Source organism: Entelurus aequoreus, linkage group LG21 (genome assembly GCF_033978785.1).
Source record: "Entelurus aequoreus isolate RoL-2023_Sb linkage group LG21, RoL_Eaeq_v1.1, whole genome shotgun sequence".
Classification (NCBI taxonomy): Eukaryota; Metazoa; Chordata; class Actinopteri; order Syngnathiformes; family Syngnathidae; genus Entelurus; species Entelurus aequoreus.
Window position 1 is genome coordinate 26,927,290 of NC_084751.1, and position 16,846 is coordinate 26,944,135.

General features: G+C 38.6%; 1 protein-coding gene across 10 annotated transcripts in view; it reads right to left on the reverse strand.

Annotated features, from left to right (window-relative positions):
* nedd4l (NEDD4 like E3 ubiquitin protein ligase) overlaps positions 1-16,846 on the reverse strand; it is a 107,793-nt gene that overhangs the window by 64,503 nt on the left and 26,444 nt on the right. For all 10 annotated transcript variants that reach the window (XM_062031326.1, XM_062031324.1, XM_062031322.1 and 7 more), the window contains exons 3-5: positions 9,964-10,045; positions 1,094-1,132; positions 685-738 (exon numbers count right to left, since the gene is read on the reverse strand). In XM_062031326.1, the coding sequence (XP_061887310.1) occupies positions 685-738; positions 1,094-1,132; positions 9,964-10,045 (175 nt within the window). The remainder of the gene's footprint in view (positions 1-684; positions 739-1,093; positions 1,133-9,963; positions 10,046-16,846) is intronic.

The following is a 16,846-nucleotide window of genomic DNA, read 5'->3' on the forward strand; positions in this document are numbered from 1 at the left end:
AATTTGGGACATGCTCTCCCTGAGAGAGCATGAGGAGTTTGAGGTGGGCGGGGTTGAGGTGGGTGGTGGGGGTAGCGGGGGGTGTATATTGTAGCGTCCCGGAAGAGTTAGTGCTGCAAGAGGTTCTGGGTATTTGTTCTGTTGTGTTTATGTTGTGTTACGGTGCGGATGTTCTCCTGAAATGTGTTTGTCATTCATGTTTGGTGTGGGTTCACAGTGTGGCGCATATTTGTAACAGTGTTAAAGTTGTTTATACGGTCACCCTCAGTGTGACCTGTATGGCTGTTAAGCAAGTATGCATGCATTCACTTGTGTGTGAAAAGCCGTAGATATTATGTGATCGGACCGGCACGCAAAGGCAGTGCCTTTAAGGTTTATTGGTGCTCTGTACTTCTCCCTACGTCCGTGTACACAGCGGCGTTTTAAAAAGTCATACATTTTACTTTTTTAAACCGATACCGATCATTTTGAAACTGATACCGATAATTTCCGATATTACATTTTAAAGCATTTATCGCCCGATAATATCGGCAGTCCGATATTATCTAAAAAAACAAATATTGTGATATAGTTTTCGGCCATATCGCCCAGCCTTAGTGGAACTAAATATATAGACTGACAATAAAAGCTGTCACCAGGCTGGTATGACAATAGGCGATGACGAGTTGGAGAGTTCAATCTTACCAATCTGTTTTCATCAAACACCTCGAAGAGAAGCCTGTGATTCTGCGGACACACCTGCAATGCAGACAAAAAAACAACAAGAAAAGTGTTAATAATGTCAGCTGGCGCACAGTGTTAAACAAAAGTTATAAATCCTTGCAACACGTCAAGTTAATCTTTACCGTGCAATAACATATGAGCCACTGGGAAGCTCTCACAAAACAATTTAGAGTACAGTGACAGAAAGAGAACTTAACTAAACTTTTTAATAAATGAATAATGACTCCTGTGCTAAAACAAATTGAATAAAGTAAACTGTCAATAAATCGAAAACTGCAAAAGACAGGCGGCCATGGTGGTGAATTTTGGGTAAACAGAGGATGCCTAACAAATGACTCAAGAATGAACAATAAAAAAAAAGGCCACTTACCCTGAAGTAGAATTCCTCGTTCCATTTGGGATTGAGGGTCTGGAATGTAAAGTATTCACAATGTCAGACAGAATGCAAACTAGTTTATAGAAAAACATAATAATCCTAGCTTGTGTTATGTTTCCACCAAGTGGTACAGTTAAAATAAATTGCCAGAGTCTCTAATTATTCTAGATCAAAAAACATTTGCATTAACAACTCCTTTTTGTAAAGGTTGAATTGTGCAAATGTAACCACATGATGTTCCTCATTTGTTCTCGTGCCATCAAACTCTGCAACTCTTCACTTGAAGGTCGGAGGTGGGCGGGAGGATTGACAAGGATTGATAAGGACAAATACAATCACAACACACTGCTGCTAATAAAACTGCTGCTGCTAATCTTATTTACAAAACTTGTTACTCGATTTTATCTATCACTTTACATAACGTGTTATTTTATTTTTATTAATCTTTGTATCCGAGTGCTTTTCCTGTAATTTTGGTGCTACATTGCATCCAGAAAGTGTTCACACCGCTTACTTTTTCCCCATTTTGTTATGTTACAGCCTTATTCTAAAATAGAATAAATTCCTTATTGTCCTCAAAATTCTTACCCTATAATGAAAATGTGGGGTTTTTTTTAACTTTCGCAAATGTATGAAAATAAAAACCTAAAAAAAATCACATGTACATAAGTATTCACAGCTTTTGCTCAATCAGTACTTTGTTGATGCACCTTCGGCAGAAATTACTGCCTCAAGTTTTTTTTTTAATACGATGCCAAAAGCTTGGCACACCTATCTTTGAGCAGTTTCGCCTATTCCTCTTTGCCCAGTCCTCTTTGCAGCGCCTCTCAAGCTCCATCAGGTTGGATGAGAAGCGTTGGTTTATATCCAGAATGACTCTGTACATTGCTGCATTCATCTTTCCCTCTATTCTGACCAGTCTCCCAGTTCCTGCCGCTGAAAACCATCCCCACAGCATGATGCTGCCATCAACATGCTTCACTGTAGGGAATGGAATGGTATTCACCTGGTGATAAGCGGTGCCTGGTTTTCTCCAAACATGACGCCTGGCATTCACGCCAAAGAGTTCAATCTTTGTCTCATCAGACCAGAACATTTTGGATCTCATGGTCTCAGAGTCTTTCAGGTGCGTTTTAGCAAACTTTTAACTCAGAAATGGCTTCCGTCTGCCACTATACCATACAGGCCTGATGGTTTATTGCCGAAGGGATGGTTTTCCTTAAGGAAGAGATCTCCTCTCTCCACAGAGGAATGCTGTAGCTCTGACAGAGTGACCACTGGGTTCTTGGTCACCGCCCTGACTAGACTAGGATGAATGCAGCAATGTAGAGAGACATCCTGAATGAAAACCAACGCTTCGCATTCAAATTGATGGAGCTTGAGAGGTGCTGCAAAGAGGAATGGGCAAAGAGGAATAGGCAAAACTGCCCAAAGATAGGGGTGCCAAAAGCTTGGCCAAAGGTACATCAACAAAGTACTGAGCAAAGGCTGTGAACACTTATATACATGTGATTTTCAATACATTTTCAACATTTAAAAACAAACTTTTCACATTGTCATTAGGGGTTTTGTATGTAGAATTTTGAGGACAAAAAATAATTTTGGAATAATGCTGTAACATAACAAAATGTGGAAAAATTGAAGCGGTGTGAATACTTTCCGAATACATTTTACCTGCGGCTGGAATTTGCATTTCCCTGAGAGAACTTTCCCAAGGCATTAATAAAGTTCCTACCTATCTATCTATCTACTGATATCTAATGTAATAAATAACTCACAGTGTACCATGCCAAAGTTTAGAAATAACTTTTCTAAATTCAGAATTACCAGCCTCTTTTCTATTTGCGCATGTTTCTAATTAACGCTCCAGTTTTGTTGTGGTTAGAAATAAATAAACACCCTCGCTATAATTACAGCATGTAAAGCCTAACTTAAGAACTTTCAGTTTTGGTTGATTTTGGCGGCGCCAGTGGGCAAAAATGGCAGTGTTTTGCCTGAGGAAGACCACATTTCCCATGAGGACCAGCGCATAGCGTCATAAATCGGCAGAAACTACTGTCACGTACACACAAACTGACACGATAATACCACAATGATTCAGTATGACTTAGGGCACGGTAGGAACCTCCATATATTACTCAAACTTTCTATTTGCGGTTTGCAGTCATGAATTTATTTTTTTATTTTCTTATCTACAGTGCTTTTGAATTTGTTGCATGGCTTGTTGTGTCAAAGTTGAACTGCAAACAATCAAACTGGTGGCTATTTATTGCTACCACGCACATTTCCAATAGCTAACATTGCACTACTGTTTTGATTTGATTTGATATCAAAGTCTCTGTTGGGTGATCAACAACTATGAGATCTCACCGAAATGAAATGATGTATTTACAAGTGTAGAAGGAAGGGTGGGCGTAAAAAGGTAAAAAGTCCAATTTGGTTGTACTGGGAAAATATTAAATCTTGTAAAATGTTGTTCTTGTATGGTTTCACTATCATATTTAGCAATTTTCTGATGATATCTGATTGTATATTATTTTCCACTTTTGCGCAGCCAGTGCTATATGAACATTGGCCATATTGAATGTTGGCCCCCAGCCGAAAACCAGAAGTGCCTCTCTGTCACGTGGTTGCAACCCAGCAAGAATGTACAACAAACACCATATTTTTACACCATGAGTAGAACATTAAATTAAAAACATTTGTATGTATGCACAACACTGAAAACCTATAGTATACAAATTATGGAACTCAAAAATATACTAATATGACACAGTTTGAAGGAGAACTGTCCCTTTTTTTGGAACTTTGCCTATCATTCACAATCCCTTCGTGAGACAAGAACAAATATGTATTTATTTTTTCATGCATTCTAATTTGTAATATATGGCAAGCATTAGGAGGCCAACAATGAAGGTAATGGGAGTCATCTATTGCGCCCATATAGCCTTCTAAAGAAACATCCAAAACCCGTCAACAACACTCCATCTTGTGAATTGAATATTAACAAAGTATTAGCAACATTGTTATTATAAGCGTTAACGCAATTAACTACTTTTAGCGGCACATTGATAACAGAGAGGACATCGCCTCTAATTTGTTAATTTCTTGTGTTATCATATGTATTAGTTTTAATATTAGTTTCTGTGTGTTCTCTCCTGAACAAAACACAGTTGTATAATCTGCAAATAATACTAACTTTAATTCCTTTGTTCGAAACCGGTTCTCCCGGTTGTTTGATAAGAAAAGAACCGATTCCATGGACTTGAATCCCTTTTTGAGAACCGGTTCCCGTTATCAAGGCCACTATAGTAAAGGAAAACAGTTGGTTCTTTATTCGAATCCCTGGGAACGAATCCCGTCCCATAGGAAATGCTCTGTGGCACGTCCCAGGAAATGACGTAGCTCAGTCATTAGGCGGCAGATACAGAAAGCAGCAAAAATAATGGACCGTAAAAAACGCCTCAAGGCATGGCTTCATTTACAAAAAAATACGAGGAGGAAACGGCTATCTGCAATTATTGCCAGGCTTCGCTCTCATGTAAGGGGGGGGGGGGGGTACAACAAGCATGATAAAAACATGTTCAGGCCATACATAACCTGAAAGTTAGAGAAAGGTGTCGTGGAGAAGCAGCGACAGAGATGATGAAGCACGCCCCTCTTCCTCTGCTTCAACCTGCAGCGCCAATTCCAGTGATAGTGCTGGTGAGTAACTAACGTTAACTGTTGCCGATTAATTTCCATATCTACTCACTCGTAGCCTTTAGGCTAAAATAACGTTACCTCTTATGTCAACCAGGACAGCAGTAATGTTAGCTAGACTAACGTTACCTAAGCATAGTCAGTGGCTAACGGTAACGTTAGCCTTTTTGTATGTGTCTGATAACGTTAACGGTATCTTGTAACCTATACCACACCAGAGTTTGCAGGTCTATCTAATAAACTAGTGCTTTCTTTCTTTCTTTAGTTTATTTCGTATATGAACACACTTACAGCATAACACATCACAGTTTCATATCATTTCCCTTTACATCATGTCCGAAAAGGAGTCGGAAAAAGTAAAGCTTATTCAATCCTTTACCTGCTCAGTGGCCTAGTGGTTAGAGTGTCCGCCCTGAGATCGGTAGGTCGTGAGTTCAAACCCCGGCCGAGTCATACCAAAGACTATAAAAATGGGACCCATTACCTCCCTGCTTGGCACTCAGCATCAAGGGTTGGAATTGGGGGTTAAATCCCCAAAAATGATTCCCGGGCACGGCTACCGCTGGTGCTCACTGCTCCCCTGTGGGGATGGGTCAAATGCAGAGGATAATTTCACCGCACCTAGTGTGTGTGTGACAATCATTGGCACTTTAACTTTTAACTTTTACCCCTTTCCCACTTCAGAGCGTTTACAAATATGTACATCATATACTGACCTTTTTATAATAAAATAACATCTGTGAATTAGTATATACAACAGTTTTGTAATATGTAATTAATTAATTCAGTCATTATTAATATACTGAGATAAACAATATCTTATTTTCAATAAGGTTGAAAGTATTCCTCATAATTCTTCTTTGTACTTTGTAAGCACTATTAATTTGAACAACCTCTTAAAGTGGATCATATCAGTACAATGTTTAACTTCATTACTTAATCCATTCCATCATTTAATTCCACATACTAATGCCAAAGACTTAATAACAGACACCCTAGTCTTCACATTCAGCTGGTTTCCCCCCTAATTCTATGCTGTGTCTGTCCCTCATTTTCCCTCCAGGACAAGGACGTGCAGTCATTCCTGGAGGAGGCCACACTGATGGACCCTAGAAGGATGTTCCAATAGCAGCAGAAGTGCACTTTTTGGAGAGCTGTATTATTTTCAGTTTTGTGCCCAAGGGACTGATTTTATTTAACACTATATTATTTTTTATACACCTATAGTGATCACAGAGACAGGTTGTTTTTGTGTTACTGTATATATTTGTTTTTCTGAAAAAATCCCACTTAATATACTTTGGGTAACAACAGTCAATATTTATTTATTTTATTTTATTTTTTTAGGGGGGTAACAACAGTCAATATTTATTTATTTATTTCAGTTTTTTCTTATAAAATAAAAGTGAGCTTTTGTTAACCCAAATATTGTGTGTTTTTTTCCATATACAACAACCTATCTGGATTCGATAAGAGAATCAAAAAGGAATCGGTTCGATAAGAGGATTCGATAATGGGCTCAAACTCGATAATTTCTTATCAAACATCATCCCTATTCACAATATTGATTATTTCCTTTTTTGTCACACCTTCGAGGAACATCGATTTGGGCTTTCTGTCTATAGAGTCATTCAAGTCCTCAACTGACTCGGGATCTGGAATATTTTCCTCCAGATTTGGTCCAATGTACACAAAGTACTTATTGAAGCTTTCAACTACTTTGTTCATATTGTAATTTTTTTAAATTTTCGTCTGAGAAGTATTTAGTATAATCCTTCTTAGCACTGTATTTAATAAAACTATTTAGGGTACCTCATGTTGCTCTCATAATGTTTTTGTTCCGGTCCAATAATTGACAGTTATATTGTTTCCTATGTGTTCTTATTATGCCAGTTAGCTTGTTTTCTGCCTCTGTAGATCTTTGTGTTATAAATGTTCTATATCATGTATTGTTCTTGTTGCAAGCATTTGATAAAGGTTTTTGGAGTTTTTTTGAGCACCCGCTTAGCGCTTTATAGTCAGGAATAGAGCAAATCTAATTACCTCCATTGTTAGCCGACTTTTGCTGGCGTTTATTTACAAGTTAGAATTCATTAAAAAAAGTGTGTACTTGTCTCAGGTAAGTGAATGTTAGACAAAAACCAAAAAAAAGGCAATTGCCCTTTAAAAGCAGCACTAAGTAACTTTTAACCATCATAAAATACTTTCAGAACTTTTGGGATGATATATCATCTTACAACTAGTTCAGGGGTCGGCAGCATGCGGCTCTTTGACCACTCTGATGCGGCTCAGCTGCATACTTGCCGACCCTCCCAATTTTCCCAGCATACATGCCGACCCTCCCAATTTTCCCAGGAGGCTTACGGATCTCAGTGCCTCTCCTAGGAATCTCCCGGCGCAAATATTCTCCGATTTTCACCCTAACAACTAAATTAAGGGCGTGCCCTAATGGCACTGCATTTATTGTCCTCTATAGCCTGTACAAACAGCGTGCCAGCCCGGCCACATGTTGTATGTAGCTTTTACTTGCACACGTAGGAGACAGCAACGCATACTTGGTCAACAGCCACACAGCTTACACTGACGGTCGCCGTATAAAACAACTTTAACACTGTTACGTTACAAATATGCGCCACACTGTGAACCCACACCAAAAAAAAATGACAAACACATTTCTGGAGAACATCCGCACCGTAACACAACATAAACACAACACAACAAATACCCAGAATCCCATGCAGCCCTAACTCTTCCGTTCTACATTATACACCCCCGCTACCACCAACCCCCCCCCCCCCCCCCCCTCCGTGCGTCGGTTGAGGTGGGCGGGGTTTGGTGGTAGCGGGGTTGTATAATGTAGACCGGAAGAGTTAGGGCTGCATGGGATTCTGGGTATTTGTTGTGTTGTGTTTATGTTGTGTTACGGTGCGGATGTTCTCCAGAAATGTGTTTGTCATTCTTTTTTGGTGCGGGTTCACAGTGTGGCGCGTATTTGTAACGTAACAGTGTTAAAGTTGTTTTATACGTCCACCGTCAGTGTAAGCTGTGTGGCTGTTGAGCAAGTATGCCTTGCTGTCACTCACGTGTGCAGGTAGAAGCTGCATTCAACATGTGGCCGAGCAGGTACGCTGTTTGAGCAGGCTGTAGAGGGCGCTAAAAGCAGTGCCATCACGCCCTGAAATTCGGGGGTCTCCCGGAAAAATTGGGAGGGTTGGCAAGTATGACGCTATCAAGCGCCATTCATTTAAAACTTGTGGGCCGCACTAACATTACATTTTCATATTAAGGTGTGTCTGAGACCCCTGGTTAAAACATAGCACAAAGCAAAAAAAGCTTTGTATGCAGTGTTATTTCATTTCAAATTTTCAAAAGAGTTTTGTGGCTCCCATTGTTTTCTTTAATTTGTGAAACTTGTCAAAATGGCTCTTTGAGTGGTAAAGGTTGCCGACCCCTGAACTAGTTGAATAACACCTCAGTCATGGCCTTAGGGGCTCTGTATCGCTTTTACTGGAACTTAGCGTTATTGAAAAAAACTACAAATGTGCTGACTTTCTATACGTCACTCCCCCTTTCTCCATTCATTAAACAGATGGAAGTCGATGCAAATGCCTGCGTGTCGTCAGAAAACAAAAAGAGGAAGAAGAACGTTAGCCCTGTCCCTGCTAAACGAGTAAGTGACTTTCGATGCCCAAATAAAAATAATAAAACTAATGTTAGCTATTGGAAATTTGCATGGTAGCAATAAATAGCCACCAACGTGATAGTTTCACTACTACCTCTTTCAAAAAAATATCTGGCCGTTTTTTCTTTGCTTCGGACCTTCATCCGCCCCGATACATTCATGGTAGTAGCGTCATGTTTGTAGCGCAATCCAAGATAATTTCTTGACAGTGTCTGCTATTTAACATCAGCATAGCCATTAGAGACGTAATATTTGTGCCAATATTACAGAAGAAATCATGTCAGAATGACGCTATATGCCCGAGTCCTCATGGGAAATGTGGTCTTCTTCTGGCGAAACTTCTTCTGGAGGGAGCATTCCTTTAGTACTAATTAATACGTTATAGCCAAGTCTATATTCTGCACTACTAATACAACATATAATATATAATATTTCCATCAAGTGTTCAACTCCTTATTGTCTATTTATTTATGTAATTATCTGGATTACTATTTATTGTATGTAATTATTTCCCTATTCTTATTTTAAGATGTATTACTGTTTTTTTATTATTTAAAAAAATAAATTGTTACACATTTTTTATCTCCCAATTAGAAAATGGTTATATTTAAACACAAGAAGTGAACCAACTATTTATAAACGCTGTGATATGAAGAAATTGGTTGGATTATAAGATCTGCTTATTTGGTCCTTTAAAAATGACTGCTAAATAAACTTAGCAAGATTGTTATTTCTGCTAAGCATCACCGAATGAACCCACATAGCCCTGAGGGCTATAAAATATACACAATCAAATTATTCTTGCCACAGGCAAAAACTTTTATCTTCACACCAAATTTGAAAAGGTGTCCCACTTAAAAGACACAAAGTGCAGTGAGGAACCCGTGCAGTGATTCTTCTTTTTCTGCTCTACATAGCAGTGCATTGTCAGCTATTTATATCCTATAAGGCAAGCATGGCCACTGGCAGCATATGTCTGCTTGCACAGGGGGGAGCCTGACTGCCTCCCTGCTTTGAAAACATTGAGGATGAAAGCAGCTTGCTGAGCAAGCAATCAAAAAGTCATTGAAAAAGTCCCATGTTAGACTTTCAGGCCAAATCCTTCCACAATGTACGTAATAAATATTAAGTTATGTTGAAAGGCATGGGAAAATACATTCCAAAGGAAGTTTGCACTGGAGAGAGTAATGGCTCCCCCTGCTGTGTCTACATTTGCACCTGAAAAATAGCCAACTCGGGTAAAAAAATCTTTAAAAAAGCCTGCACCCAAAAAAATGTTCCTTAAGCACAGAGGTAGGAACTGGGAGACAAATGTAAGTAGCTGGACGGTAATTGTGTGCTGCAGGTGTAGGAGGACATTATTAGCCTAGGCATGGCTAATCTGATAAGGGGTAAAGCAAATTAGAGCTCATGCAGAGCTCCAGCAGAGACGAGGAAGCGGCAGAATTCTGCAGATGCTGTTTCGTCATCCACAACTTACCTTTTTTATGGTTTTTGTCTGGACTAGGGCAAGTTCTCTGGTTTCATCCGCGACATAGAGGGAAAGTTTGACGTACGGATCACTGCAGGAGGGGAGAAAGAAAAAGAAAAAAGTCAGACATCACACAAAAAACTACTTTGAGCGTAACTAATAAAAATGTATGAAATCCGCACTGCAAATATTCAAACAGTTTCCGCACGGCCACTGCAATAAAGCGCACATGACAGCAATGACATGTGGGTACCATGTTCTGTGTGGCTGCAAACAGCAGAGGTTTTTTTGTATGTTATTAATGCAGACATGTTGACTGTTCAGTTTCAATGTTGATAATGTGCATTTATTTAAAAAGAAAGAATGAAGGTTTTGGCAAACAGGAAAATAGTTTTATATTTAAACTATTTCCTTTAATATACACATTCTCGACCGTAAGTCTGTCTCAATGTCGCGGGTGTTGGGGAGCCTGAAGCCTATTCCTACTCCAGCGGAAGGCACAGTACACCCTGGGCAAGTCGCCACCTCATCGCAGGGCCAACACAGACAGACAACATTCACACTCACATTCACAAACTAGTATAAATTAAAACAAGTCCACTGTAGAGGACACTGCTTCTCATAAAGTAAAAGTTGAAAGACACTAAAGTGAACATTATTGTTTTACACTTGTTAGACTGCGTGTTTACATTGTCACTTTAAAGACATCAACTGTAAGTTGTATTTTTTTATATTTGCTTGAAACAGTGGACGTTCGGGCACAATTATTTGCACTTAAAAATACATATTTGTAGTAATAAATATGCTTAAAACATTTGAGCATTATGCTTGTGTTAAATTACAGTAACTGTGTTTGTCCTAAACATTCATGCAGTCAGGAAGCTGGATGGCAGCTTAACGTCTTGACTGCAGAGACAGGAGGCAGACGGAGACAAAAAACAATATTATTTATTATGAACAAAAGGCGCGCTCACACAGAGAGGAGAAAAGAACAGAAACCGCACAAAATGAGTGGAGGGAATACAAACAAAAGAAGGCGAGTGCGCCAGTAAATGCACAAAACACGGAACTTATCGGGAACAACACGTGTTCGTGAAACAATGCGAAACAATGATTACAGACAGTGTTGGACTGAAATAGGAGACTGATTAGCAACCGGGTACAGGTGTCCCCCGGTTGCCAATCAGGCAGCGGGTGTGGAAGTCTGTATAAGGGCACAGGACATAACTAAAATACCACACATTGAGAAAAAGCAAACATAGGTCCAAAACAATTACAAGGACGTAAAACCTGCCACTTCATTTTACACACTAAGACATCTATTATTTTGGGACATACACTAAAATAATATTGTACCGTGGCTTAAATACCGTGATAATTTTGTACCGTGACATTTTTTTGATACCATTACATCCCTGGTATTTAGTATTTAAAACAAAAAGTAAAGTTGACAGTAATTATAACCACTGCTTTAGCACCAGACCTTTGAGAAGAGTTGCCTTTTTTTTTCACTGCAGCGCTCACGTGGCTATGACGCCATCCTCCCTTCCTCTTCCTTGTGCAGTGTTGGTCGCTTGAACACGGTATACCGCTTCTGCTTAGCTTTCAAAACATTTTTTTTGCCAGGAAATCCAATTTTTGTCCTTTCTTTCCTGGCATCTTAACTTACGTTTTATTGTTTTCACTACTACAAGAACTGCCTCGCTCTGCAGCACTCTGGGTCTGGGCTCATTAAAAAGTGTGGCGAGTTTCATGTTACATGATTCAATCAAATAACAACGTGACAGAGCTGGATGGACATGAAGATAACAGAAAATATATATTTGCCAAAAATCCAAACTTTGTGTAAATATCTTGACAAATAGGAGACTTATTATATAAGAAGAGGCAGCATTCTTATACTTTTAGTGACAATGAAGAAGAAATGAAGTTAGCCAGACTGAAAAATCTACATTATGCACTACGTGAAGGAGCCCAGAATTGTTTTTATTTAAATGTTTGCAATATTTCAGAGTTCCTCACGAGGAAACCTTACAATGTATTAAATCCATAAACTGCTATAAAATTTAGTATATGGCGAGTTATTGTGATGTAGAAAAATGTAATATTTTTACCAATTTTCCCAGGAGATTTCCCATATTTTGAAATGCAAATGTTGATGCTCTTGTTAGACACATGTAATAAAGGTGCTTGTAAAATCCCCTGACATTTTTTGGTACTAAATTAACTACAACATTATGTCCTCAAAAATAATGTGGAAAAAAAACTTAGTCTTGCCCAGCTTTTTACTGACGTACTGGTATACTATTCATATTTAAATAATTTTTACTGCAAATGAATACCGGCTTCAAATATCGGTTATCGCCTTCCTTGACTACTAATAATCGGTATTGGGCCTGAAAAAAACTTATTGGTCAATCTCTAGTTTCTAAACATTTTTCACCCACGGCCACTTACAGAAAATTTGAAGAATGCTGAGACAACTTTCATATTTTTCACAATGTTTTCCCATTAAAGACACTAAAAATAATTCACAGTCGGCTGTTAAATATAAGATCCGTCATGCTTTCCTTGGCCAAAAAACACACTGCAGTCCACTATGGTCACACTGGTATAACAAATCTGAATTTTACCAGATTTACAACATACATTTAAATGAATAATTTGGCAGTAAAAATAAACAATACAATCCGTACACTTGTGATCAGATACACCTGTCAATCTTGTCAGTTAAACAAAAGGTCAATGATTGCTTGCTGTAGTGTGCAACATACTTCTATTAACCATGGCAACCACAATATTGGGGAGGTGTTGCATTTTCTGTTTTAACATCATCCTAAACAAGCGTTCCGCTCTCATCCTTGGAACTTCAGAAGCGGTAGGAAAATTTCCTTTGTGCTAGGTAAGTACTCGGAGCCTGCTTATTTACAGCAGTGTAACCGGACCCAACACACAACACCCCAGATAAGAACTGCTTGCGTTTTAAAAAAGGTCCGTAATGTCTTATTGACAAGGCGCTGGGCTAAAAATGGAAAGTGCGCACCATTCCCAGATAAGTAGCAATGTTGAAAAATCAAACAATGGCATGAGCAATTTTTTTGTTTATTTTTTAATGACACCCGATGGGTTTAAAAGAGGACGCTGCACGGAAGATCACGATAGAGGCATGGCTTTGCTATTCACATGGACGCTACATTGCGTGAATTGTTAAAAAAAGTGAAATCAATTGTTAAGTGTCGCATTTATGTTTGCTTATCCATCGGTACAGTGTGTTAGCAGGCCGCTTCCTGGTTTAGGACTATACCATTCTTGATTTTGATACATTAACATTGCATCGTGACTCTTAAGTCATATGTGACAACACATAAAATTGTGTTTTGTATCAGCCTTTGATAGTTAACAGGCTATTTCCTGGTTAATGGGTAATACCACAAGACACAGGACTCTACCATTTGCATTTTGGGGCAGGGGAAATGGTTTCATCGTTGCTCAAAATGTATATAACAAATGACTACTAACTTCTAAATATTTTAACTGCATCTAACAAATTAAAAAACAAACAAATGTACAAAGTGCAATTATGCTACTTGCTGGTCAGCAGCAAAGGACTTTAAAGGGTGTCCGAAGGAAAGCTCAGCAGCAATTTGTAGCCCACAGCTCTTTTTTCTTATTGTATAATCCTTTCTACAAATCAAATACATTAATTATTAATGAGATACATTACACTAATTTGTCACCTATACCACACACACAAACTGAACCTTCCAAACATCAAAAAAACAATTAAATTCAACACTCAATGGAGGCTACACCCAAAGTTCCCATAGTGTACGATCGGTGTTTGTCAAACCTTCCAGGAATTCCAGATGTTGCGACTGTCACTACATGATCGGTAACAGAAGACACGATCGGTCCACGCATGCACGAAGACCACGTCACCTTCATCAACTTGTTTTACGGCAATGAAGCTCGTGCACGCCGACACTGTTACCATGGTTTTGCTTTTGTAGTCTTTTTTTTTGAATAACAATGTCATATAAAAGATTACATAAAAAAATAAACAAATGTTACTTAATAATACAGTTATTTTGAAACCATACAGATCTGTACAGAAACCTGAGCGATGTGCTCAGCAGCCTTAAACGACAAAGAAATCAATCTTTTTATACTACTTTATTTACATCAAATCACGACACTGATCATTTAAATGTCTACATTTTGTTAGGCCGCAGATAAAGCGTTAGGTACAATAAGTGCCTTTTAAAAAAAATTAATAAATACATGATTGATTGATTGATTGATGATGGGAGTCAGTGGCGGCCCCGTGCATCATTTCTTTGCAATTACAGAAGAGTGAAAGTGGTTGTAAAAGTGGCGGTAATACTCTCTGATTTTATTGTTTTTTTAAATCTACCCCTTGTTTATTTTTAGATTTTTGTTCACTTTTACTCCTCGGTAATCTATTTCTTATATAAAACATTCAAATATCACAGAACGTGATGTTGTAGAAGCTCTGTCGTAAAAAATGGTAGATCCAAGAATTGACGTAGTCTTTGCGCATGCGTGGACCGATCGTGTAGTGACAGTCGTAACATCGGGAATTCCTGGAAGGTTTGACAAACATTCTATGTGGGGAACAAAAACACCTACTGAACTCCAGCTGCAACTCCCTTGGATGCAACAATATCTTAAAGGGATCATATTTTATATAGGACATTTAAAACATGTGTTGGTGGTTCTTTGGTCCAAATTTTTAGCTTTCTGACTATCTCTTGGATTGTTAGGATCAAGGTTTGATAGCCAAAGATGCCCGGCAATGCAAAATGTGACATTCCTACCCGTACAAATGCTTCTGTACATTATGTGTTGTACAAGTTAATCATATTCGTATGAACGCATGACAATGTCTATTAACGAGAAAAAAATTGTGGATGACTGACAAGAGGATTTTTTCCGTTCATTTAATTCAGCTGTTGAATAAACGTACGATGCACAGAGTGAACCCTCTTTCACCCTGTTTGAAAGCAAGGGATGAGGAAAAACACTCAAAAACATGGCAATTTATCGATGCCGATCAAAGTTATTATTATCGTTCGATTAGTTGATTTATTGACTCGGCTTAATAACACGCATTTCTTTTAAAACAAGCCAAAAAGCTGTATTTTACCTGTCCATACACTAACACTGAGTTTTTGTGTCATGGCAAATTATGCAATAACTACAGACAAACTGCAGACCTGCGGGGAAACACTGAATATTTTTTGTTAATCCTTAAAACAATAAAACGGTGATCAAAACCAAAACAATCGGCCCTATGAAAGATAACCAACGTTTATAGAATGAAGCTTCCACTTTGCATTTGAATGCATCAGATGGAACAAGAAACACGACGACAACTGAGGAGAATGAGGGTATCCTGTATTTACTCTTCTGCATATGGTTGGTTGAAACTGATTGTATCTGAGAGGAGATTGAGGCTGGTGGGAAAATGGAGCGTTGCAGCAAAGTGGAGATTGTTCTCTATGGGCGCTACATGAAGTCAGCAACATGTGAAAAAACATGGAAGCTATTTTATGTTGAAAAGTAACTACTTGATTCAATGCGAACAATTCCCTCACAATGTTGCAATAGCAATGCATCCAGCATGATAACGTTTTAGTGTTAATATTCTTGAGACCCTTTAAAAGAGGGAAAGCTCAACTTTATTGCTAAGTATGCAAGCCTGCTGTGTGTAATTGTGTGCTACTGTGATGATCTCTGACTAAACAGAAACAATTGGCCTGCTGTATCTTCGATTCACTGACACAATCACTTAAAAAAAAAATTTAAAAAATTCCAGAGGACAGAATGGGCTGTTTCAATTTCTTGGAATGGGGTCTGGATTGACAAAGCCACATGTTGTTTGACAGCAAGTGAACTCCCCTAATGTCAACACATAAAACCCCATTTTCAACACAAAAAGTGATTTATAATGTTTCCCCATGCCTTCCTAAATAAGTAGACATTTAAGACACACAGTGGCGCAAAAACATTCACCACTTATTGGATATCAGGTTAAGCATTGACTGGTGCTTGCAGGGTGTAAGGTAATAATTAATCACAGTGCCTTCGCACTACGGGAATAAAAGCAAAATGTAAAACAGTTGAAAGCTGGACAGTCGCAGGTTTACGATGCAAAACAAGAAGTCATTATGAAACGTCATAAAAGTCAAGTTGGAATGAAAACAGAATGGGACAAAAGTGTTGAGATGACTTCTGGGAAACAATAAATCACACGAAGAGGTTGACATTTAAGAATGTTTGCCCGCCTTCCGCCCGATTGTAGCTGAGATAGGCTCCAGCTCCCCCCGCGACCCGAAGGGAATAAGCGGTAGAAAATAAATGGATGGATGGATGATCACAGTGAATAAATAGTCTACCTAGGATTAACAATTTAAGTGTGTATAGTTTTTCATTTATTTGTATATGATTCCACAATAGAAGAATCTGAGTTACAGTATGTCAAAGAGGAGAAATATGATGGCAACTATAGAAACAAAAATAGACCTAGAGGTAGCGTAGCCTAGCGTGTGGACAATGATAAAGGAAAAAGAACGAAATATTCTCTGCAAGGTCCTGGGAACATGCCATTTTGCGTGTCTGTAGCTTTAACGCTAATGAGCTGTGTTTGTCCACGCCTCGCCCTAGCTAAGTTAGCTATGGTGCTAACGTTGCAACGTCATGCTGAATAAGCCTATTGGTTAAAGAAAATTAAATGATCAAACTGCCTGCTCTCACGTCTGCAGCTGACTGACACATAGTTGGCAGAGCTTTATTTTAGGATGTGTGCCAAGCCCTCTATAGATGGGATGGGCTCATTTAGCAAGGTGGCGCTAAGAAGGTTTTCCTTCAT